Source organism: Mesoplodon bidens (assembly GCF_964165515.1).
Source record: "Mesoplodon bidens genome assembly, chromosome: 11".
Classification (NCBI taxonomy): domain Eukaryota; kingdom Metazoa; phylum Chordata; class Mammalia; order Artiodactyla; family Ziphiidae; genus Mesoplodon; species Mesoplodon bidens.
In genome coordinates this window covers 45,134,427-45,157,179 of record NC_138167.1, presented here as the reverse complement: position 1 = coordinate 45,157,179, position 22,753 = coordinate 45,134,427, and the positions used below count along the sequence as shown (strand labels likewise).

The 22,753-nt window shown below is 46.9% G+C and overlaps 1 protein-coding gene across 2 annotated transcripts in view; it reads left to right on the top strand.

The window, feature by feature from the left end:
• The first annotated feature begins 3,579 nt into the window (after positions 1–3,579).
• The window catches only part of ACVR1B (activin A receptor type 1B), a 33,315-nt gene continuing 14,141 nt past the window's right edge, over positions 3,580–22,753 (top strand). For both annotated transcript variants that reach the window (XM_081248605.1, XM_081248606.1), the window contains exons 1-3: positions 3,580–3,689; positions 21,122–21,361; positions 22,193–22,441. In XM_081248605.1, the coding sequence (XP_081104731.1) occupies positions 3,599–3,689; positions 21,122–21,361; positions 22,193–22,441 (580 nt within the window). In that variant the 5' untranslated portion in view covers positions 3,580–3,598. The remainder of the gene's footprint in view (positions 3,690–21,121; positions 21,362–22,192; positions 22,442–22,753) is intronic.

Below are 22,753 nucleotides of genomic sequence, written 5' to 3'. Positions count from 1 at the left end.
CACTCTTAGATCTTCCAGGAGTCAGCTGGAGCATGGTTTCTTCATGAAACCTTTCCCACCTCCTTAGCCTTCCAGAGTTGCACCATCCATGCCGTCCTGAGTCTCCCTGCTGACCCTTTACAGGTGTGTTATAGCATATATAATATGTTGTGCCTTTTTTCACTCTCATCTCTATTAGATTGTAAATTTCATGAGGACAAGGACCATGACTTATCCATGTTTATAAGTTACGCCTGGTGTACTGCTAGTGCTCAATATGCACTTGCAGAATGGATGAAGATGAGCTATTGTCTTCTTGGAATTAATGACCCTGCTGCTCACCAAGGCAAACTGTGCTGAATCCTCTAGGAGGTGGAGTGTCTTGGTGTGTTGTAAACAAGATGGCAGCTGTGACACTGGGTGGTCTAGTCAGTGGAGCCTGGGGAGTAAGACTTTTTCCCGGAGAAGTAAATCCTGGTAGCTCTGGGGAATCCCATGACAAAGGCACAGAGCCAGGAGGATGAGTAGTTCATAGATGTGATGTGGGTCCAGTCCTAAGATTCAGGAGGCTTACAGAAATGGATGCTTTGCTGAGGGCTTCAGGGATGGGAGGAGAGCCAGGCTGTGGGAGGGAGCACAGGAAGATTGGGCGGTCTGTCTCCGTACTGCTTGGGACCTAAAAGGGAAGGTAGATGCATCATCTGGTAAAACTCTGACTTGAGGAGATGCTGCAAACTCTCAGGAATAGGGTATGAGGAATATAACGCACCCCTCCCCAACCCCATCAAGTCTAATTTCCCACCTTCAGCTGGCTCTTGAAAACCAGTGCCTGGAAAAGCATGAGATGCTGTGATGTTGAAGAAGCACAGGACCAGGAGGCTGTGGCTTCAATACTTAATTTGACGTGAGCTTGGGCGAGTGGCTTGCTTACCTTTCTTAGGTCTCAGTTGCCTCACCTGTAAATTGAGCACACCCTGACATGCCTCAACCCCTTCATAGGATTATAGTAAAGATTAAATCATCATCATCACAATAGCTTTTCTTTTTATATCACTTCCTAGGTGTCAGAGACTGTGCCAAATGCTTTAAAGACAGTATCTTCATCCATCCCCACAATATCTCTAGGAGGTAAAACTAACATCAGTTCCAATTTACAGATGAGGGAATTGAGGTTTAGGGAGGTAAAATATCTTGTCCATAGTCAAAGGCTATCAAGTGAGCTGGTATTTGGTCTGTGGACCCAGCGTTCTGATTCCCTGGGCTGTACCTTCAGCTATGTGACTGCCCTTGTAATTTAGGAGTAAAGCAACCACAGGTCCCCTCTGCGACTCTTGGTCTTGCAGCCCAGTGGCAGCACTTAGCAAGGTATAAGGAAGGACAGTTCCTCTCCCTTGGTCTCAGTAATGTGCTCCTGAGGGGTCAGCTTTCCCTTCCCAGCTGCATATGTTGGTGAATGTCCTGTGTTGAATAGTGTGCCCCCAGTATTCATGTCTACTCAGAACCTGTGAATGTGATTTTATTTGGAAATAGGATCTTCACAGATGCAATCAAGTTAAAATGGTTTTAACTTATACTGGATTAGGGTGGGCTGTAATCTGATGACTGGTGTCTTTATAGGAAGAGAGAAATTTGGACACAGAGATACAGACGCAGAGGGAAGACAGCCATGTGAAGATGGAGGCAGAGATTGAAGTTATGCTTCCACAAGCCAAGGAACACTAAGAATTCTGGGAACCACCAGAAACTAGAGAGAAGAAAGGATTCTTCCCTAGAGCCTTCAGAGAGAGGATGGGGCTTCTGACACCTTAGTTTCAGATTTCTAGCCTGCAGAATTGAGAGAATAAATTTCTCTTCTTTTAAGCCATCCAGTTTGTGGTACTCTGTTAAGGCAGCCCTAGGAAACTAACACAGTAACCTTACACTGTGCCCACCACAGCTGGGAGCCCTTAAGGGTGGGTGGAACAGAGTTTGGGAGACCAGTTAGATAAAATGGAGGGGGGAATGCCCATTTTGGGGGCCTGAGGTAGAGCAGTATAAAAATAAGGTGTTTGCTCATCCAACTACTGACCCCTGTGTACATGGTGCCTCTGCAAGACTTTGCACATGTGTGTTTGTGTGTGAGTTGTGTCTGGGGAGTGTGTCTACAGTCCCGTTTTTTTCTTTATATGAGGAGGGGTGTTCTTCAGGTTTGTGACAACTTCAAAGGTGGGGATTCCATTTGAGAAGCTCCCCCCTACCCCGACTCCCACTTTTGGTCATCCTCTCCACCCCTACATCTCAGATGATGAAATTGTGCTTAGAGAGGTTAAAAAGCTTGCCTAAGTTTTCATGCCAGTTAGTAAGAAAAGGAGATTTCAGATCCAGAACTCTGGGTCCAAAACCCTGTCCTTTTTGTGATCTCAAGTGCTTTTTCAAGCTAAGGAAAGTGAACTCTTTTCAGAAAGTTATGGGTGATTCAGTTTACCTTTTATAAGCATTTTTTTCCTAAATTTGAAAGTAACACTAGCTTATTTGTAAAATATTTAGAAAATACTGAAATGTTTACAGAAAAAGTAAAAAATTATTCTGGTGATAACTACTGATAATATTGGCAATTTCTTTTCAGTCTTTTTTTCCATGCAGATATATAGTGTCAACAAAATTAGAACAGTACTGTAAATAGTTTTGTATTTTGCTTTTTCATTTAACATCTCATGGACATTTTCTCACGTCATTATTTTTACAAACATAATTTTTAATTACTAAATAATGCTCCATCATATGGATGGGCCATAATTTGTCTTCTATTATTGAGTACTTGTTTCCAGCTTTTTACAATGATGAACATGCAACAGTTAACATTTTTCACAAATATTTGTCCTCATCTCTGTTATTTCTTGAAGACAGGGGATAGGGGTATGAATATTCTAAGACATTTTATACATAATGCCAAATTGTTTACCAAAAGGGTTCTACCTACAGCAGAGTGGGAGTGCTCCACACGGCACCCTCACCAAGATTGAGTACTGTCATTAAAAAGCCCGGTATGTTCTGAAAAGGGGCATCCCATGATTCGATCACACAGGTGGCTGTGTGTCCCGCGGATCGCAGGGGGGCCACTTGGGGCTGGGAGACTAGTTAGGAGATGGTTGCGACGATCGCGATGGGACGTGACGGGAGCCTGCGGCTAAGCAGTAGGGATGAAGGGAACGGGAACACGCACGGCACTCGTAGAACATTCGATGCGGGGGATGGGGGTCGGTGCCGTTAAGATCACGCTGCGCTGCGGGGAGCGCAGGACAGAGCAGAAGCCGCGTGTCCGGCACGGCCTCCTCCGCGCCGCGCTCTGCACCCACGGGTGAGGTTGGCCGAGGCGCGAACCCCTCCCACCCCTTTAACTGGGACACTCCCCTTTAAGGCGGGCGCCCGCGCGCACCCGGCCCCGCCCTTCGGGGGCGCGCGCGGCGGCCGCGGCGCCGGCTCCTCCGGGAGTGCACGTGCCGGCGCCGGGCGGAGAAGAGGGAGGCGGGAGTCGGGCCGCGGGAGGAGGGGAGGCGCCGGGGGCGCGCGCGCGCGCGCTGGGCGCTGCTGGGCTGCGGCGGCGGCGGCGGTGGCGGCGGCGGCGGCGGCGGCGGTTACTATGGCGGAGTCGGCCGGAGCCTCCTCCTTCTTCCTCCTTGTTGTTCTCCTGCTTGCCGGCAGCGGCGGGTCCGGGCCCCGGGGGATCCAGGGTGAGTCCCGGGGCGGGGGCCAGGATGGAGAGGGCCGGGCGAGGGCGAGGCCTCGCGCAGCGGCCCCTGGCTACAGCGCGCCCCCTCCCCACGCACTCAATATGGCCGGGCGGGGGGCGCGGGGGAGTCGCGGTGACCCCCAGTCGGCTTTCCGCGACCCCCGAGGCGCGGCCGCCCAGCCGGGACCGAGCTCACGCCGGGCCCCTGGGGACCCGATCCCTCTTCCCGGCGAAACTGGATTCGGGGAGCTCTCGGGGGTCGCGCTCCCAGCACCCCCATGTTCCATAGAGAGGAGTGCGGGCTTCCTTCCCCAATATTTGGAGGTCCACGTTTCTGCCCCTCAGCATGTCCAGGGGCGGTGGTCTTCATTCCCTCCCTCCAGATGCTCCTGGGGGGCGCCTTTTCTCCCGCCAAGATTGTGGGGCGCGGGCGATGGGGTCCTTGCCTCTCCGAGGTATCCTAATGTTGAGAGCCCTTGCGCACCTCAGATGAAAGGGGAAGGGGTCTCAAACCTTTCCTTGAGCTCCTGCGCTTGGGGTGCCTCTTCCCCTCCCTCTCCTTTCTCTCTAATATTCTGGGAAAGCGAGTCACATTTCCCCTTCGCGCAGTCCCTTGAGTTCAGTGGGGCCAGCCCCCTCCTCCAATACACATGCCCCGCGGAAGCAATGGGACCAAGAGGGCCCTAAACGTTTTGGGAGCTTGGCTTTGGAATCTCTGGAACCCTAGGAAACCTAGTTCCAGAACAGTTAATCTGCATCTAGGTGTATTTGCTTTTCACCTCGCCTCTCCCACCCCCAGGGGGCCCATTCACTTCGTCACTTTGTGGATGCCTTTCAGGTGACATCCTAGAACCTGCCTCCCACCCCCAAGATCATTTAAAGACCCCAGCACTGGAGCGGCTCCCGGCCCTTGGGCAGGATTTATTTACCTTCCCGCACAGTCCCTCTCCCCAGCCCCTTCCCTCACTCCCCCACCTCACACACCCCTTACCTTCCAAGTCCCACAGGCTTCTGCTCCTTGGTAGCACCCGCAGCCTTTCCACTGCAGAGGTAGCCCCTTTCTGTGGGACACTCAGCTGGGTGTCTTGTTTGTGAGGCTTTGGGGGCTTGAGGAGAGCAGATGAAAACCCTAAAATATTTAACTTAAGGGAGTCGTCTCAAATGCGTGCTGGCATTGGGGTAGCAGATGAAGGTTATACTTGGCAGTTATATTGAAGTGATTATTGACCCACAGATAGATCTGGGAGAGCTGATCAGGTCTGTATCGGCTCCCGATGTACAATGCCTGCTGCCTTGACTTCTCCGCAGCCCCTAACCTTCCAGCAGTGGGAGATCAAATGTATGTCCTGTGGCTCTCTTCTCTCCACTAAAAAGAATGGTTCTCAGGTGGGTTCTGGCTTCCTTCGTAAACCAGACAATCAACAAAAGACCTCATCCCACTTTGGAGTCTAAAAAACAAGTTCATTACCTCCAGCCTTGATATTTCTTCCCAGTGGTGCAGCCTGTGCGGTGGGGTCTTTGTTCACAGGCTAATGCTTCTGCTAAGGCGCCTCATGCGTGTTCCTGGGTCTCGCTGCTCTGTGGCATAGGTAATGCGCCGTGGGGTCTGATAGACATGGTGAAGGTGTATGAACACAGCCTGACATTGGTAGTAAATTAATGGTTTTCATGAATAATGTTTGCTGGGCCTTATTATGGGCCATGTTCTTGGAGTGTGTAACACGATGTTATTTCTCTAGTAGGGTAGTAAGTAAGGAGACTCAGCCTTCAGGTTTGTCATTTTACATGTGATGAATAAATCTTTAAATTCCTTCCATAGGAATTTTTACCCTGTTCCTAATATATCCAAGATTTTTAACAGCCGTGTCCCTGTTGGTTTGATGTAGTGTCTGGTGGGATATTTCTTGTTGTGAGCCTTGAATGTTTAATTGATAATCCAGCTGGTTCTGAATGGGGCAGAGTTCATTTTCTGTAACCTTCCTGAAATGGATGTTGTTGGTGTGAGGATGGGTGGGCATAATAGGAAGTTGCTTTCTTTTTTTGGTAAATTGGAAATTAGGTTGTGTGTCCAGCAAACATTCTCGAAGGCCTTTAAATTTGGCCAGACACTACAGTTTTTTCCGGGACACATCTAGTTGCCAATAGTGCATGCTACAGAGACCACTGTTGCAAAAGGCTTCAAGTAAGACATCACTTCTGGGAAAATAGAGGCTGTGGGATAACAAGAAGTTGATTGCTGTCCTCCCCTGCACTTCCTCTGTTGTGATCCTCTAGGCGGGCTGGAGGAATGGCAGAACCAGCCAGCCCTGATGCCTGGTACTTGGACAGGACATGAGGGCAGCAAGGGGTCGGTATCTGTGTTAAATAGTGAACTAATGTCGACTTAGTAAAAGGCCAGTGATAAGAAGCATGAGTTCCAGGTTATAAACAGCATCACTTGATAGGTGGGCCATGTTTTAAGGCCTGCCTTTGGAATTTTCACATTAGTACTTGAAAATGTAAAATTGAATTAGTAGCAGGAGAGCATGATATTTATTTCTTAAAACAAAAGCAACAAGGGAGACATTTGAGGTTCTGATAGGAATATTTTTAATTTCTGTGAGTAAACTAAAAATTTAATTTCAGGCCAAGCCTTGTAATTTTGTTGAGTGGACATGAATTCGAACTACAGTGAAAGTGAACTCTCATAGAGAAAAAGAGAATCTCAGATTAGTTTTGTTAAGAGCTCCCAGAACAGATGTGATTAAAACAATAAAATGGCTACTCTGGTTAAAGGTTAGAGCCAGATGGAGGGAGGAGGCTGGTTTCCAGCCCCTGTACTTTGCTCCCTTACAGGTTGTCCTTGAATAAGGCACTTAACCTTTCTGTGACTGCCTCAGTTTTGCCTCTGTAAAGTAAGGAACTAGTCTGTGTCGCTCTTATTGGGACATTTGTGAGACTGACTTACTGATAGCCAGTTGGCTGGGAGGTATTTTTAGACACAGTTTCTGACTTCTGGGACCAGGCAATGTTGGGTTGCTTTTTATCTTATGGGGCAGAATAATTCTTGGGATTGATAGAAGCATCATATGTCACAGTGTGGTTAATTTCTTTTTCTTTGTGCATTTTTGTGGACCCGTTTCAGATTTCCTCAAGTTAATTTCTGTCTCTTGACAGGCCCTTACATCTTAGGCTGGGCAGCATACCTTTGCTAATCAAAGGCAGTCTGGAGGGAGTGACCTGCTTTAGGCTTTATTGGTTTGGCAACGTTTTAATTCTTACGCAACTCCGGGTATGTTTATGGCACTATGTAAATGTTACATAAGAACATGGAGGCTGAGAGGTGGCCAGAATGGTGCCTGTGAACACAGGAAGGTTAGACTGAGGACTTCATCTGAAAGGACCTTGGGAATCTGCAGTCAGTACAGGAAGAAGCTGCACTTCATTTTTGTCTAAAAACCTTTTTAGATGATTGTGTCTTTCAGGTGGACTACTGTGTTATAAATAGGTTTATTCTCCACCGGTGAGCTAATTGTAACCTTGCTACCAAAATATGAATCAGGAGATGATGATGAGGCGTGCTGCTTCTTCCAGCATGGCCTGTTGAAGCTGCTTGTTGCATTTTGGAGCACGAGTTGAATTGCATCGCAGTCTGTTCTCATAATACCTCAGGAGTACGGGGTGTTGAGGTGGAATGGAATTCTCAGTCCACGGTGCTTGAGATCTTCTTTATTTTTGAAGGTTAAATTAGAATACTGAAGTGGCTCTTTTGTTTTAATTTTGAAATCCTTATTGTTTACTGTTCAGTTTTTGCTCAGAGCAGCCGTGAACATTAATTCTGGAATCCCGCCTCTTTGTCTCGAGTTCTTGTGCTATTTGTCTGTTACAGTAGGGTTGATGTAAGAGGGTCTTATCTCATTTTCCTCTCTGTATTCACAAGAAGAAAATCCTGGAGTCCTCTTGCTCATCAGTTCCCCCCGATGCTGGAAGTGCTGCGGGCCTCCGGAGCCCATCAGTTCCGCCTGGACTAGGAGTGTGCAAACCTTTGAAGGGAATCGGCTCCGGAGCCGCCAGTCCCCGGCAGTCTCGGCTACATTTCTGTCACTCTGCAGGGGTAGCGTCACGGCCAGGTTCGAGTCCCGCTCTCGGGTTTTGCTCTCCTCAGCTTCTCTCTCTCACACGTGGTTCAACCTGCGGCTGGGCCTGGAGGCAGCGTCTCTGCTCTTGCCTGTTCTCTCTGCTTGCTGGCTTTTCCGTCGCAGATAAATACCGTTCCAGAGTGTAGCTTTCTTCTTCCTCTGTAGAGTCTCGGGAGCATGGTGCAGCTGTGCAGCTGCCGTCCCCAGCGGTCTTACCTGCCCACGGGTGTCTGAGACAGCGCCACCTCAGGCAGCTCTGGTGTTCTTTTTGTTTCCTCTCTCTCCACTTAGTCTGAAGCCTGCATTTGTCTTGCTAAATATTTTGAATTTCACACAATGAAAGTAACTGCCTTTCCCTTTAAAGTATCAATCCCCCTAATATTTACACAATTACATATAGGAGGTTTCTTTATTCATTCGGTTGGGTATGTGCCTGGAATGGTGCTTGGCCTGAGGAGGTAACAGGGAACAAGAGGGACAAAAATCCCTAACTCTGATGGAACTTACTATTGCAGTGGCTCAGACTGAAAATAAATGAGTAAACACAGTTATCAGTCATGAGGGCTGGGAAGGAAATAAAACAGGATGCTGTGCTGGAGTGCGCTGGGGGCTGCCACTTCACACCCCTGTCTGCTTCATTGTTTCATCTGTAAAATGGGGCTAATCCAGTCAGGTCCTGTTATTTGCCGTAACTCTGTTCTGTGAGGCCCACTTGAACACAGGATTAGCAAATGCTGGACCACTGTTCCCAGGGGAGACACAGGATTGGGTCCCTGCAGCTGCTGGTCACACGTTTTCATCAGCTGATCGGTACATAACCTTGCGTTGTTCGTGTTTCTGTTTAAAGACACCTCATTTAATTTATATTGTTGATTCATTAACACTGAACTCAGGGCCAAGAGCACTATAATGCATGCCTGAATGAAGCTCATTCAGTATATGTATTTTCTTTCTCGTAAGGCACGTCATTGTCTTCTCGAGCTGCGGAACACTAAGCTACTGCTCTTGGGGGCTGTTTTAAGCAGTGAAATCACCAAGAAAAAACACAAAAAGACAAAAAGCCTGGCACTGAGCATACCATGAGAAGGACACATGTTAACAGTATGAGCTGAAACAAGAAGCCAGAGCATCGCCTTGTTCAACCTCAGTGGGAACGTGTGCATTGGGTGACTCAAAGTTTTCACCACTCTGCGCATGTCTGCAAATGACCATGAAAGCACTGAGAGTATTGATTTGGGGGTTATAAATAAATTTTAGCAAGTGGGCAGATTCACAAATACGAATCCATGAATAACGAGAATCAACTGTATCTTGTTAAAAGCCATACAATGATCGTGGCAGAGAGAAAATTATATCGTGTGGAATTCCCAGGATTCCTGAATGGTTTCACTGAACCAAAAGTTTAATGTATACAGTTAGAAGTCCCGTTTCCAGCCTGTGAATAAACTAAACAGGTATATATATACGTATATCGAATACTGCTATGGTGATCTAAAGGTTCCTTTAACCCTTGAGCACCTACCATATACCTGGCACTGTTGTAGGTGCGGGGATACAACAGTAAACAAAAGGAGACAAATGCTTTCCTTGGTGAAGTGTACCTTCTGGCTGGTGAAATAGACAATAAAGAAATAAAATACAAGGTGATTCTGTCTACCACAGTCCCCCCGCTGCTCTCCTCTCCCCAAGTTTCCTAGCCTTAGGTATATACACACCTTTTCCCAGTTACTCAGTCACACATGAATGCAGGTAGTACAGTTGACCCTTGAGCAACATGGGTATGAACTGCACGGGTCCACTTATACTTGGATTTCTTTCAGTATATACAGACTAGAGTACTCTGTGGTCCAGGGTTGGTTGAATCCGTGGATGTGGAACCACAGATCCAGAGGGATGATTGTTATGTTATACTTGGGTTTTTGACTCCATGGTGGTCAGTGCCCCTAACCCCTGAGTTGTTCAAGGGTCGACTGTATTGTGAAGGGATTAAATCAGTGCACCTCCAGATAGGCAGGCTATCATGGTGGGCCTGACCTAATCAAGCTAGCCCTTTGAAAGCAGAGCATTTTCTCAGCTGATTGCAGAAGAGGAAGGCAGAGATGCTCCAACTGGCTTGGAAGAAAGTAAACATCCATGTATGAACTGCCCGTGGGAGCCACATGAGCAGGAACTGCAGGCTGATTTCAGGAGCTGAGTGGTCCCTGGCCATCGGCGAGGAGGGAAATGGGGGCCTTAGTCCTTCTTCCACAGGGCATTAGAGTTTGGCAGCAATGAGTGAGTTTGAGAGAGGTTCCAGCCCTAGATGAGGAAGCAGCCCCAGCTGACATCAGTCATGCTGTGCCTGGACTTCTGACCTACAGAAACTGTGAAATAGTAAATAGGTGTTGTTTTTAAAAATGTGTGTGTGGTGAGTCAGATGGTGATGTGAGGAGAAGGAAAACAGGAGAGGGAAATAGAACTCTCCCAAGATAGGCTTGAGGCTCCTTGAGACCTGGTACCCTGTCATCCCATGGATGGATCTTGCATGTGGAAAGAAGTCCTTTGACCACACGTGGCTTTCACCTACTGCCTGTTACCTTTTCCTAGATATTTGTGAGTGTTTGGAGGAGAGAGGAGATTGTGGGTACTTTGGAGATAAGTTTTTTAGATGGTTTGATGTTTTGAGTTGAGGAATCTGTGAATTGAAGGATACTTTTTTAAATAAGTATTTGTGTTGAACCTGCCTTACCCCAAATCTTTGCGTATTGTCTTGGTGTATGTTTGTATACATTACGTTCTACACTTGTAGTATAAGCTTGAATCAAATTCAGTCAACGTTCATTCCTAATGTGCAGGGCCAAGCTTAATGTTGAGAGGGATACTGAGGAACGAACCTGTCCTTGCCATTGAGACGTTTACACACAAATTGACTTCTGCTTGTTAGAAGAACCATAAAACCATAAAGAGCTCTGACCCTTCTCATTCACTAGGATGACAGTAGTGATAAAAGCATCTGATTTACTGAATGTATGCTATCAAGTGTTACACTGAGCACTTGTGCTACATAGCTTACCCTGTACAACTATTCTCTGAGGCACTCTCATCCCCATTTTACAGATGAGAAAACTGGGCCATAGGTTAAACAGTGGGCCTAAAGTCTGTCTGACTCCAAAGCACATGCTCTAAATCCTGGACTCTACTATGTACTGTAATGACTATTAAAGTAGCTTTTTAACCAGTCCCTGCCTCCTGTCTCTCCCTTGTCATCCTTCCTACCCCTGGATTTAACTTTGGAAAGTGCACCTCCTGTGTCACTCTCATGTGGCCTCCAGGATCAGCTCCAGACCCCTTAGCCTGGCACCACAATCCATGCAGTCTGGCCTGGTCTCCCTGCTGCCCTCGCCTCTGACTGGAACCATGGCATTGCTGTCACATGTGTTTACTTTGGACCCAACATGCCTTGTGCTTTTCTTGGTCTTGGCCTCCTCTTCTTAGCCAAATCCAAATCCAGCCATCCTCCAGTGCGGGACCCACTTTGTCTTCCTCCTATCCCCCAGCCAGTGACTCCATCCTCTCTGCTTTTCTCTTTGGTCCATATCAGTGGTATAGAGGTTCACACTGGTTTATAGTTTTCTGCTTCTCCCACTCTCGCTTTTCTACCCCCTAAAAATTGATGCTAAGAACTACTTTATTTTTCTTTATATGTCTTTGTCCTATCACAGAGCCTTGCGTATTTTAAGTACTTAATAATTTAACTGAATTCATTCATTTCTTTTCCATCCTCTCAGCAAAATCCTAGGTAAATAATTCTAGTTCTGTCCTGCTGTAATTTTATTATCTCCTGTATATACAGTTTTTATCCCAGTCTCTCAAAATGCTGCAAACATTTTTGAGTTACTTGGAACATCCTAATCACACTTCCTACCTCACCTCTTGCATCTCTGTTTATTCTACTCTGTTTATTCTACCACCTACCCATTATATTCCAGCCAGATGAACTTGATCTCAACCTCTTTAGTTTTATTCTCCGTCCTGGCTGATTTTGTTTTCTCCTTCATTGTCGCAGTTGCCTGAAACAATCATTCCTATCCGTCTTCTCCCTCAGAACTGTGATGTACACTGTGGCCTCTCCACACGTCCATAGTATAGTAAGTAGGTCAGGAAGCAAATAGGACTACCACTGATAAATACCCTCCCCTGCTCTAATGAGCCACGAGTGTGTCTGCTTAAGTACAACAAAGAAAGAAAACAGAATGATTGTACGTGTCAATATAAACTTGTCAGTAAAGGAGAAATACCAAGTTACTAGTAGGCTGTCTGAATGTGACAGCTGAGTCTGTACGCTTAGGTCCCAGGAACACTGGACATGCTCTGTCATAGTGATGCCACTCCTTTCAGCTTTACCTTGACATTCTCCTGGGCAGCAGGTGGGCCCTTGCTAGATGTTCAGGCATTTACAGTCAGCCATAAGTTAAGTCGCAATGACAGGTCTCCTTAGCATAAACATCAAACGTCTTTTTTGAGTGAGAACAAAGCTTTCATTCTCTAGACCTGAGGCTTAAGGGTGAACTTGTTTAAACAGCTCTCTGGGGTTGGGTTTGTCTCCAAGTAGAATGTCAGAAAGGCAGTTTGTAGAATAGATATAGTGTGGAGCTGGCTTTTCAAACACCTTTCTCTTATGCAAAACCCACTCCGAGACCTTTTCCCAGATTGAAATTAAATACCAAGCTTATCAAATGTCTTATTGTTAAATCTGTGCGTTTTTTCCCCTCGTCATACAAATAGCTTCCTTTATTAAGTCAGTTACATTTTTTTCATAAGTGCTTTTTTTTTTTTTTTGCGGTACATGGGCCTCTCACTGTTGTGGCCTCTCCCGCTGTGGAGCACAGGCTCCGGACGCGCAGCCTCAGCCGCCATGGCTCACGGGCCCAGCCGCTCCGTGGCATGTGGGATCTTCCCAGACCGGGGCACGAACCCGTGTCCCCTGCATCGGCAGGCGGACTCTCAATCACTGCGCCACCAGGGAAGCCCTCATAAGTGCTTTTTACCAGTATACTTTTTGGATGTTTTAGATACCACCAACTACACATGTAAAATTTGACTTTATTATGGCTCTTGGGTACTTAAGAGTTTTTGTTTTGTTTTATTTTAGTGTAGTTTTACAATCTAATTTTGATGATTGTGAAAGCTGGAAATGCAACTTGAGTCTTTGTTAGCAATAACATCTGATTGCTATATTTTAATGCAGCAGGACTTTTCTGCCTGGTACTGTGTCAGTTCCGCAGCCTCACCCGCTGTCTTCCCCCCACCCCCCCACCCCCCGGAGAAACAAACATCACCTCTACTTTGTGATAGTTTAGTGCCAGACACCTCCATTTTTAAACCCGATTCAAGATTTTCATAAACATTTTGGCAGTTGTCTAAATCAGTAGTTACTGAACAACTTTTTTCTTTCTTTTTTTTAAAAAAATTATTTATATTTAGCCGCGTTGGATCTTCGTTGCTGCACGCGGGCTTTCTCTGGTTGCAACGAACGGGGGCTACTCTTCGTTGGGGTGCGCGGGCTTCTCACCGCTGTGGCTTCTCTTGTTGCGAAGCACGGGCTCTAGGCTCGCGGGCTTCAGTAGTTGTGGCTCGCAGGCTCTAGAGCAGAGGCTCAGTAGTTGTGGAGCATGGGCTTCGTTGCTCCGCGGCATGTGGGAACTTCCCGGACCAGGGCTTGAACCCGTGTCTCCTGCATTGGCAGGCGGATTCTTAACCACTGCGCCACCAGGGAGGCCCTTTCTTTTTTCTTTCTGTCTTCTTAAAGCAGTAAAACTCTTTCAAAAATGAAAATGTAGACAGGTATATAAAACGGATAAAAGCATGTCCACTCTGGCAGAGCCCCTTCCCTCTCAGGTTGCTAGGCTGAGATCTGTTGAATGAGATTTATTAATCATGGTGCTATTTGCTGATCACTGTGCTGGATACCAGTGAGAAAATGAAGAAGAGAAGGACACTGGTTCTCTCCTTTAGGGGTTTACAGGTTCCTGGGACATCTGAGAGCCTAGGGACTTGGGAAGGACACTGTACCTCCATTTTTTTTGGTATGCTCGTGTTAGGTTTTTGTTGTTATTGTTTTGTAATTGAGATTATATTATACATACTATTTTACAGAGATTTATGGCATTTTAAAAATTGTGGTGGGGTGGGATGGGGAGGGTGGGAGGGAGGGAGATGCATGAGGGAAGGGATGTGGGAACAGATGTATATGTATGACTGATTCACTTTGTTATAAAGCAGAAACTAATTAAAAAAATAAATAAATAAACTTTAAAAAAAAAAAAATTGTGGTAAAACACATATAACCATTTTTAACCATTTTAAAGTGTATAATTCAGTGGTGTTAAGTACCTTCATAATGTTACACAAACCATCACCACTCTCTAGTTCCAGAACTTTTTCTTTACCCTGAAGGAAACCCAGTAACCCATTAAGCCAGCATTCCCCATCTTCTCCCCCAAGCCCCTAACAACCACTAACAATGCTTTCTGGATATTTAATATAAATGAACTCATACAGTATGTGGCTTCTTTCAATTAACATGTTTCAGAGTTCATACACAGTGTAGTGAATATCAGTAGTTTATTCCTTTTTATAGCTGAATAATACTCCACCATATGAATATACCACATTTTGTTTATCCTTTCTATGTTTGGTGGACATTTGGGTTTCCACCTTTTGACGGTTGTGAACAGTGCTGTTATGAACATTCGAGTACAAGTTTTTGTTTAAAACACCTGTTTTCAATCTTCTGGATGTACACCTAGGAGTGGAATTGCTGGGTTATATGGTAATTCAATGTTTAACTTACCGAGGAACCATCAAACTGTTTTCCATAGTGGCTACACCGGTTTATGATCCTACTGTCAGTGTATAGGGTCCCAGTTTCCTCTGAGTCTGCACCAACACTTTCTTATGGCCTTCCTAGTGGGTGTGAAGTGGTTTTGATTTACATTTGAATTTGAAATTCATTTGCATTTGAGATGATGTTGAACATCTTTTCATGTACTTTTTGGTCATTTGTGTATCTTTGGAGAAATGTCTGTTCAGGTCCTTTGCCCATTTTAAAATTATTTTTTGTCGTTGTTGAGGTTTTTTTAATATGTTTATTTATTTATTTTTGGCTGCATTGGGTCTTTGTTGCTGCACGCGGGCTTTCTCTAGTTGTGGCGAGTGGGGGCTACTCTTCCTTGCGGTGCACGGGCTTCTCATTGTGGTGGCTTCTCTTGTTGCGGAGCATAGGCTCTAGGTGCGTGGGCTTCAGTAGTTGTGGCACGAGGGCTCAGTAGTTGTGGCTTGCCGGCTCTAGAGTGCAGGCTCAGTAGTTGTGGCACACGGGCTTAGTTGCTCTGCCGCATGTGGGATCTTCCCGGACCAGGGCTCAAACCCGTGTCTCCTGCATTGGCAGGCAGATTCTTAACTACTGCGCCACGAGGGAGGCCCTGTTGTTTAGTTTTAAGAGTTCTTTACATATTCTGGGTCCAAGACCATTACTAGATACATGATTTGCAAATATTTTCTCCCATTCTGTAGGTTCTCTTTTCTTCACTCTTTTTTTTTTTTTTTTTTTTTTTTTTTTTTTTTTTTTTCTTTTTGCGGTATGTGGGCCTCTCACTGCTGTGGCCTCTCCCGTTGCGGAGCACAGGCTCCGGACGCGCAGGCCCAGCGGCCATGGCTCACGGGCCCAGCCGCTCCGCGGCATATGGGATCCTCCCAGACCGGGGCACGAACCCGTATCCCCTGCATCGGCAGGCGGACTCTCAACCACTGCGCCACCAGGGAGGCCCTTTCTTCACTCTTTTGATATTGTCCTTTGAGACACAAAAATTTTTTAATTTGGTGAAGGCCAATTCATCTATTTTTCTTTTGTTACTTGTGTTTTGGGTGTGATATCTAGGAGACTGTTGCCAAATCCAAGGTCATGAAGATTTACCCCTATTTTCATTTTAAAAGTTTTAGAAGTTTTCGAATATAAGTTTTAGCTCTTATATTTAGGTCTTTGACTTACTTTGAGTTAATTTTTGTATATGGTGTGAAGTCATGGTCCAGCTTTACTCTTTTGCATGTGGATTTCTGGTTGTCCAGCACCGTTTGTTGAAGACTAGTCTTCCCATCCCCAAAATATTGTAGACACTCTTGTGGAAAATCAGTTGATGATAGATGTATAGATTTGTTTCTGGACTCTCAATTCTATTCCATTGATTTATAGTCTGTACTTTGGGGAGTACCATACTGTTTTGATAACTGTAGCTTTGTAGTAAGTTTTTTTTTTTTTTTTTTTGCGGTACGCGGGCCTCTCACTGTTGTGGCCTCTCCCGTTGCGGAGCACAGGCTCCGGACGCGCAGGCTCAGCGGCCATGGCTCACGGACCCAGCCACTCCGCGGCATGTGGGATCTTCCCAGACGGGGGCACGAACCCGTGTCCCCTGCATCGGCAGGCGGACTCTCAACCACTGCGCCACCAGGGAAGCCCCTGTAGTAAGTTTTAAATCAGGATGTGTGAGCCCTCCAACTTTGTTCTCTTTCTCTTTTTTTTTTTCCCTCCCAAGATCATCTTGGCTATTCAGGATCACAGAGTTGTGTAGAATTGTAGTCTTTGTTTTATCCCAAGTAAGCTGTAGGGAGTTTGGATAGGGTCCACAGAAGAATAATTAAAATAATCATGGGTTGTAATAGGCTGTTCTTATCAGTTTGGCCTGCCTGATGGATGCTGTCATCTGGTAAGATGAGGGCTCAGAGGCAGCTTATGATCAAGTTGTAAAATCATGAAGAGGAGGGGTGGCACGGGCTATTTGGGCACCACATTTTAGCTCCTGTAGAACTAGAAGTTGCCCAGTGAAGCTTGGAAGAGGCGGCTTTAGTGTCCCTAAATGGGACACTGTTCCACGCTAAATTGATGAAACTTACCATCCCCAAGGAGCATATACATAAGCTAAAAATCATAGATACTGTAGCTTTAAAACTTTTGTGGACCTTCATCTACCAGGACAAAGGTGGGTGTTTTGCAGCGTGCCTCTTACCTTTGGAGTTCAGTGCCCCCACCCTGCTCCTCCCACATCCTGTCCCCCGGTGATGTGGATTGAGTGGCTGTGAGTTTAGTCCTGGATGGTGGTTCTTGGGAATTTCCAGTGAGCAACAGCCTTACTGTGTCCTCCTAGAGTATGCCGTGGGCAGGAGAGAGGGGCCTGCGGTGTGGTTGCCTTTGCTCAGGCCCAGTGTGTTAGTGCCTCCATAACATGCAGTGGGACAGAGTCTGCCCAGGTCGGGACTTGTCAGCCTTCCTCCAAACACAGCCTGTCTCACAAATCAAATTTGCTTTGACATCCTACCACAGACCGCCTTCTAATCATACTTTGGAACCACGTGCAAATCCTGCCAAAATGTCTTTAGTTCAGGTTTGACTAGCTTGTTAGTAACAAAATGCTGTGCTAGTGAGAATTTCACTCTGACCACTTTTCAACTTGCTTTTCTGTAGATTGATTTTGTTACTCTTCTGCCATTGGCTTTCCTAATTGTGTTGTTTCTACTCCGTAACCCTTTGGTGATGGAACACTGAGAGTTTTAGGTATGTGTTGTTTATGTACACATGTGTAGTAGGCGGATTTCACCTGATGAGTCACTATGAAACAGATTATAAAGGGCTGTTATCATTAGTCCAGATTTAACTTTTCAAAGAAATCAAAGTTAGGTTTGTGATTTAGTGTACTAGTAAAGTTTTAGCAAATTTAGATGTTTTCTAATTTTATTGTCACTTACTTTGTTTCAATGAAAAATGAATATTAACAGAAGACAATTTAAAGACTAGCCTGTCTTTAAAGTTCAGGAAAAGGTATATGGAATTAAAGCAGAACTTCCCAGTGTTGAATCAGTGATCCAGACAATGTGAATTTAAAAACAAACTAGATTCAGATTTCAACTGGAGGATTTTAGAGGTCATCTGGTTCAGCCCCTTCTTTCTGGTTAATGGTGAGGAAAATGAGGTTCAGGAAGGTTAAATGAATTGCCCAAAACCACGCGACCAGTTACTGGCAGAGCTGAGACTCAAACAGCAGTTCCTTGCTGTGGTCTTGCTGTCACTTGGCACTTCCTAATTAGTGGTTAGAGAGACACATTGTACGTGGATGTGTTTACTTGAGTTTTACATTGAAGGGAGGGATTAAAATTCATTGAGCATCTATTTGCTAAGCACTTTTTCAATCTGTTATTTCGTGTAATTCTTATGTAGTCCTGTGAAGTAATTAACAGTCCCACTTTACAGATTAGGCAGCTGGGGTGCAGGAAGGTTACTAACTTGCTCAAGGCCATGTGACTAACACTAGATAGAGCTGGTATTTGAGCCCTGGGTCTGTGTGGCCTGTTCCTGCCATGATGCTCTGCTGTGGCTCTAGTGAGAGTAACTGAAACCTCTGCAGGGGTGTGGGCAGTAGTGATGGTTATCGCACAAATAGCTTTTTCAGACTTCTCACTCTGTACAAGCAGAGATGTACACAGATGTGAGCAGTCTTCTCAGAGTACCCATGGCACTTAGCAGATGTGGGCTGGTCTTCATACCATCTCTGTAACATCAATGGTATTTTCTGGTTGGGCGGCCGAGGCCCAGATAGAGTCAGGGACTTGCCCAATCCCTTATCACAAAGCCGCATGGCCCCGCTCCCAGTTCCGTTCTTCGTCCCGTCTAGCATAGATTTCACCACTTTTGTTCTTTCCTGTCTTACACCAAGATTGTTTAAGTACTTCCCAAAAATAATGAGCCACGTGTGGGTGTGCTCATTCTCCAGAATGAATCACTGTGAAAGAGGCCATGAACCAAGGAAAGGAGAGTGCGTGTCTGGGAGCAGCGGCTCTGGTTCCCTGCCTGCTAATTGACGGACTCCGAAGTGAGCTGCTTTTCCAAAGGCGGCTGCGGGTCTGGCCCGCGTGTCCCACTGTGCTCAGAATAGCCCTCTGGGAGTTGTTCGCCTTCCCTTCTTCCCAAAATAGACCTGAGGCTGTTCTCATCGCCGGACGTCGGGGCGCGTGTATTGAGAGGTGTGCGCGCCACGGGGACCCCTTTTGTGCCTGAGTGTCCCCATTGACACAAAGAGGAATGGGCGTTTGCACTCGTGGATGAGTAGTCAGGACTCCAGGGTGAGTCAAAGAGGTTTGGGCTGAGTGTTCTGAGAGTCGCAGAAGTAAATTTCAGTTAGCAAGAAGAAGGAAATTTAGGAGGAATTTACTTTTAAAATTCCTTTTATGTTTGGGATCCTAGTCTAAAGGGTACCTGCTTTAAACTTCCTGCCTTTAAAATATAACACTACCCGAGCCCTTCAGCAGGTAGCTGCGTGCTTTGGAATTTCTCCCAGAAGAAAGGGTTCTGATCAGACGCTGTGAGAAAAATCCCACAGGCGGTGCAGTGAAGATCCACACTGTCCATTTACCTGTCTGTGCTCGCCCTCCTTTGTTTCCTTGGTGGGATGGCAAGGATCGTGTCACTTACAGAAAGCCTGGGGAAGGAGGGGGTTGGACCCTGAGATATTTAGAATCTGTCTTTGGACTTGAAAAGCCAGGAGATGCCTTCCAGTGTTTTAGAGGAAGAGACAAAGATAGACTGTTTACAGCCGAAAGGGATGAGTTACGACAGGCTAGTTTTTCACGGGACTGGTCATAAATGTCTCTTCTCCAGGGGCCATAGTTTGAATATGTTCCCTCTTGGGATCCAGATAGTTTTCACTTAGTGTGCAGTCGGGGCCTCGGGTGGGCCCTGCCATCTGCATCCCCGCTGGGCGGATGCTTTGTTCAGCACTGTGGGTCCCAACCTCAGTGTCCTCGTGGCTCAGGCCACCCTCCTGCCCATCCCAAGGGGTCAGGGCTGGGTTAGGCTCATGGGAGACAGTGCTGGGGAGGACCAACGGCTGCTGTCTGTGCTATTCTCGTTAGACGGATAAATAAAGGATTTCAGATTCCAGGGCTGCCAAGCTGGCTTTCAGAGGCACCAAATTCATTTACAGTAATTTCCTGTCAACGGTGCACACTTAGGGATAATACACACCCAGCCAAACTCATTAGTTCCAGAGATGATTGTGTGCACTACCTATTTGAAAGAAAAAAAATTATATATATATATAGTACTTTTTAAAGTGATATCCAGGGCTTCCCTGGTGGCGCAGTGGTTAAGAATCCACCTGCCAATGCAGGGGACATGGGTTCAAGCCATGGTGTGGGAAGATCCCACATGCTGCAGAGCAACTAGGCCCGTGCACCACAACTACTGAGCCTGCGCTCTAGAGCCCGTGTGCCACAACTACTGAGCCTGTGCTCTAGAGCCCGTGAGCCACAACTACTGAGCCTGAGCTCTAGAGCCCGTGCCCCTCAACAAGAGAAGCCACTGCAATGAGAAGCCTACACACCGCAACGAAGAGTAGCCCCCGCTCGCCGCAACTAGAGAAAGCCCGTGCACAGCAACGAAGACCCAATGCAGCCAAAAATAAATAAATAAGATAAATAAAAATTTTAAAAAATAAAGTGATATCCAGTGGTCTTTCAGAATGGGTTAGATTTATTGAGCACTTTCTATGCATTAGCTCATTTAATCCTCACAGTGACTGTATGAGGTCGGCACTACTATTATCTTCTTTGGAGGGTGTTCTTCTTACCCCCTCTTGAGAGGGGCACCTGCTGGGGACTAAAGGATGGAGGAGGTTGTTGGACTAGTCGGGAAGCTTTTCAAAGGAAGTGACGTTTAAGCTGAATCTTAAAGAACTTGTAAGAATTAGCTAGGAAAAAAAGCATTGCAGCAAAAGCATGTGTGAGAGCACGCACACTGCATTCAGGAAACTGTGGGCGTTCCTGGTGCAGAGAAAGGAGATGGGGTTGATGATGGCTCCAGGGAACCCGGGTGGTGTCAGCTGGAGTATGTGGGGGAGAGGGGTCCTCTAGTCTCCGAAGGGAAGGTGCCTTCCTCCCATCCTCAGGCTTCTAAATTTAAAGGAAGACCTCTTTCCTAGCCACAAAACAATTTTTTTTAATACGTCTAAGTCTAAAGCAAAGTTAAAAAGGCAGTTTCTCTGTTTCTTGTAGGCATAAACTAGAGCACTTAGAGGACAATGGTGGGGCCCAGAAAGCCTTGTTGTGAGCAGAATAAACAGGTGAAAAGCTTGGGCCCCCACTTACGATGTCATCTTTCTGGCCCCATCTCTATAAAAGCGCCTTATTTTGGCACATCAAGTATGCTAGGGGATTGTATTCTAAGTCTGGAAAAGGACCTAGGATAAGATCTCACCATTGATGTCAATGTCCACTCCCAAATTTCCCGCAGCTCTGCTCTGTGCGTGCACCAGCTGCTTACAGGCCAACTACACGTGTGAGACAGATGGGGCCTGCATGGTTTCCATTTTCAACCTGGATGGGATGGAGCACCACGTGCGCACCTGCATCCCCAAAGTGGAGCTGGTCCCCGCTGGGAAGCCCTTCTACTGCCTGAGCTCCGAGGATCTGCGCAACACGCACTGCTGCTACACTGACTTCTGCAACAAGATCGACCTGAGGGTGCCCAGCGGTGAGTGGACACCCTTGTTGGACTATTGGCTCATCGTGGAGGTAGGGCACCCCTGTCATTTTCATCCTTCTCTACTCTGCCCCCATCCCTTTGTTGGAGGATAGGTAAAGGTGCCTTTTTGAAGCTCCCGGAGGTGACATGGGATGGCAATCCTCCCAAGTCCGGTCTGTAGATTCGAGGATGGGGGAAACAGATGGTCGAGTGAGCCGCAGAGGTGAAAGCTGCGATTTGGGTCGTGGCTGAGCAGCCATTGGCAGCTGGTGAGATGTGGAAGAGCCAGGCAGGGATCCCCATGGGAGGGCCTGGGGCTGATCCCGAAGGAGGCGGCCCCTAAGCCATCTGAAGGAAGCTTCTGGCGTGACGGTGATGGCAAAATGGGAAGAGGAACTAGAGCTGGAAAGGGCAGCCATCAAGGCTGAGGAGTATTAGACACCACCCTTCGCAGGTCCGCCATTTAGGAGGTATGACTGGGGAGATGAGAGGAGGAAGAGAGAGACCGGGCCGAGCTTCAGGAGGCCGTCCCAAGTGGAGGAGCAGAACATGGCACGTGCCTGGGGCGTGGAGGTGGGAAGAGCGCCATGAAAGGCTGTGAAATTACGGAGCGGGTTGTGGGTTTGACTGTTGCGAAGGGTACCTTAACTAGAGAGGCTTGTATTGGAGAGCATCCGGGCAGATACAAAGCCCAGTAAGACCAGAGAGATCAAGGGCACCTTGAACACAGGGAGAGGAACAGGGCGTTTCCACCTGGAGGGAGGAGGCGGGGAAGAATGAGGCTGAGGCGTTCCCTCATTTTCACTCTGTTCTTTCCCTCTCCCCTCTCACCTGACCCAGGTCACCTCAAGGAGCCGGAGCGCCCCTCCGTGTGGGGCCCTGTGGAGCTGGTGGGCATCATCGCCGGCCCTGTGTTCCTCCTGTTCCTCATCATCATCATTGTTTTCCTTGTCATTAACTACCATCAGCGCGTCTATCACAACCGCCAGAGGCTGGACATGGAGGACCCCTCGTGTGAGATGTGTCTCTCCAAGGACAAGACGCTCCAGGATCTCGTCTACGACCTCTCCACGTCGGGGTCTGGCTCAGGTACCGCTTCTTCAGGCCTCGTGTCTGCTGTTGGCCTTCATCACTGCCTCCCAGCAGGATGGAGTGTTCAGGAAGAAGGCTGGCCATTTGCTTTCATAATTCCCCTTCTTTTGGAGTCCGACACGTAATAAGATAAGAGAATGGGGTTCACAGAAAATCTTTCATCCTCTGGAATTCCAAAGGTCAGGTGCAAAACTCTCCATTCCAGAATCCCTGCCTCTCCAAGTCTTGTAACCGTACAGCTATTAAAATTCACCTGGTTCCACCTGAGCAGCGGAGTACTCAGTTTCAGGGCCCCTTTTGAGAAACAGG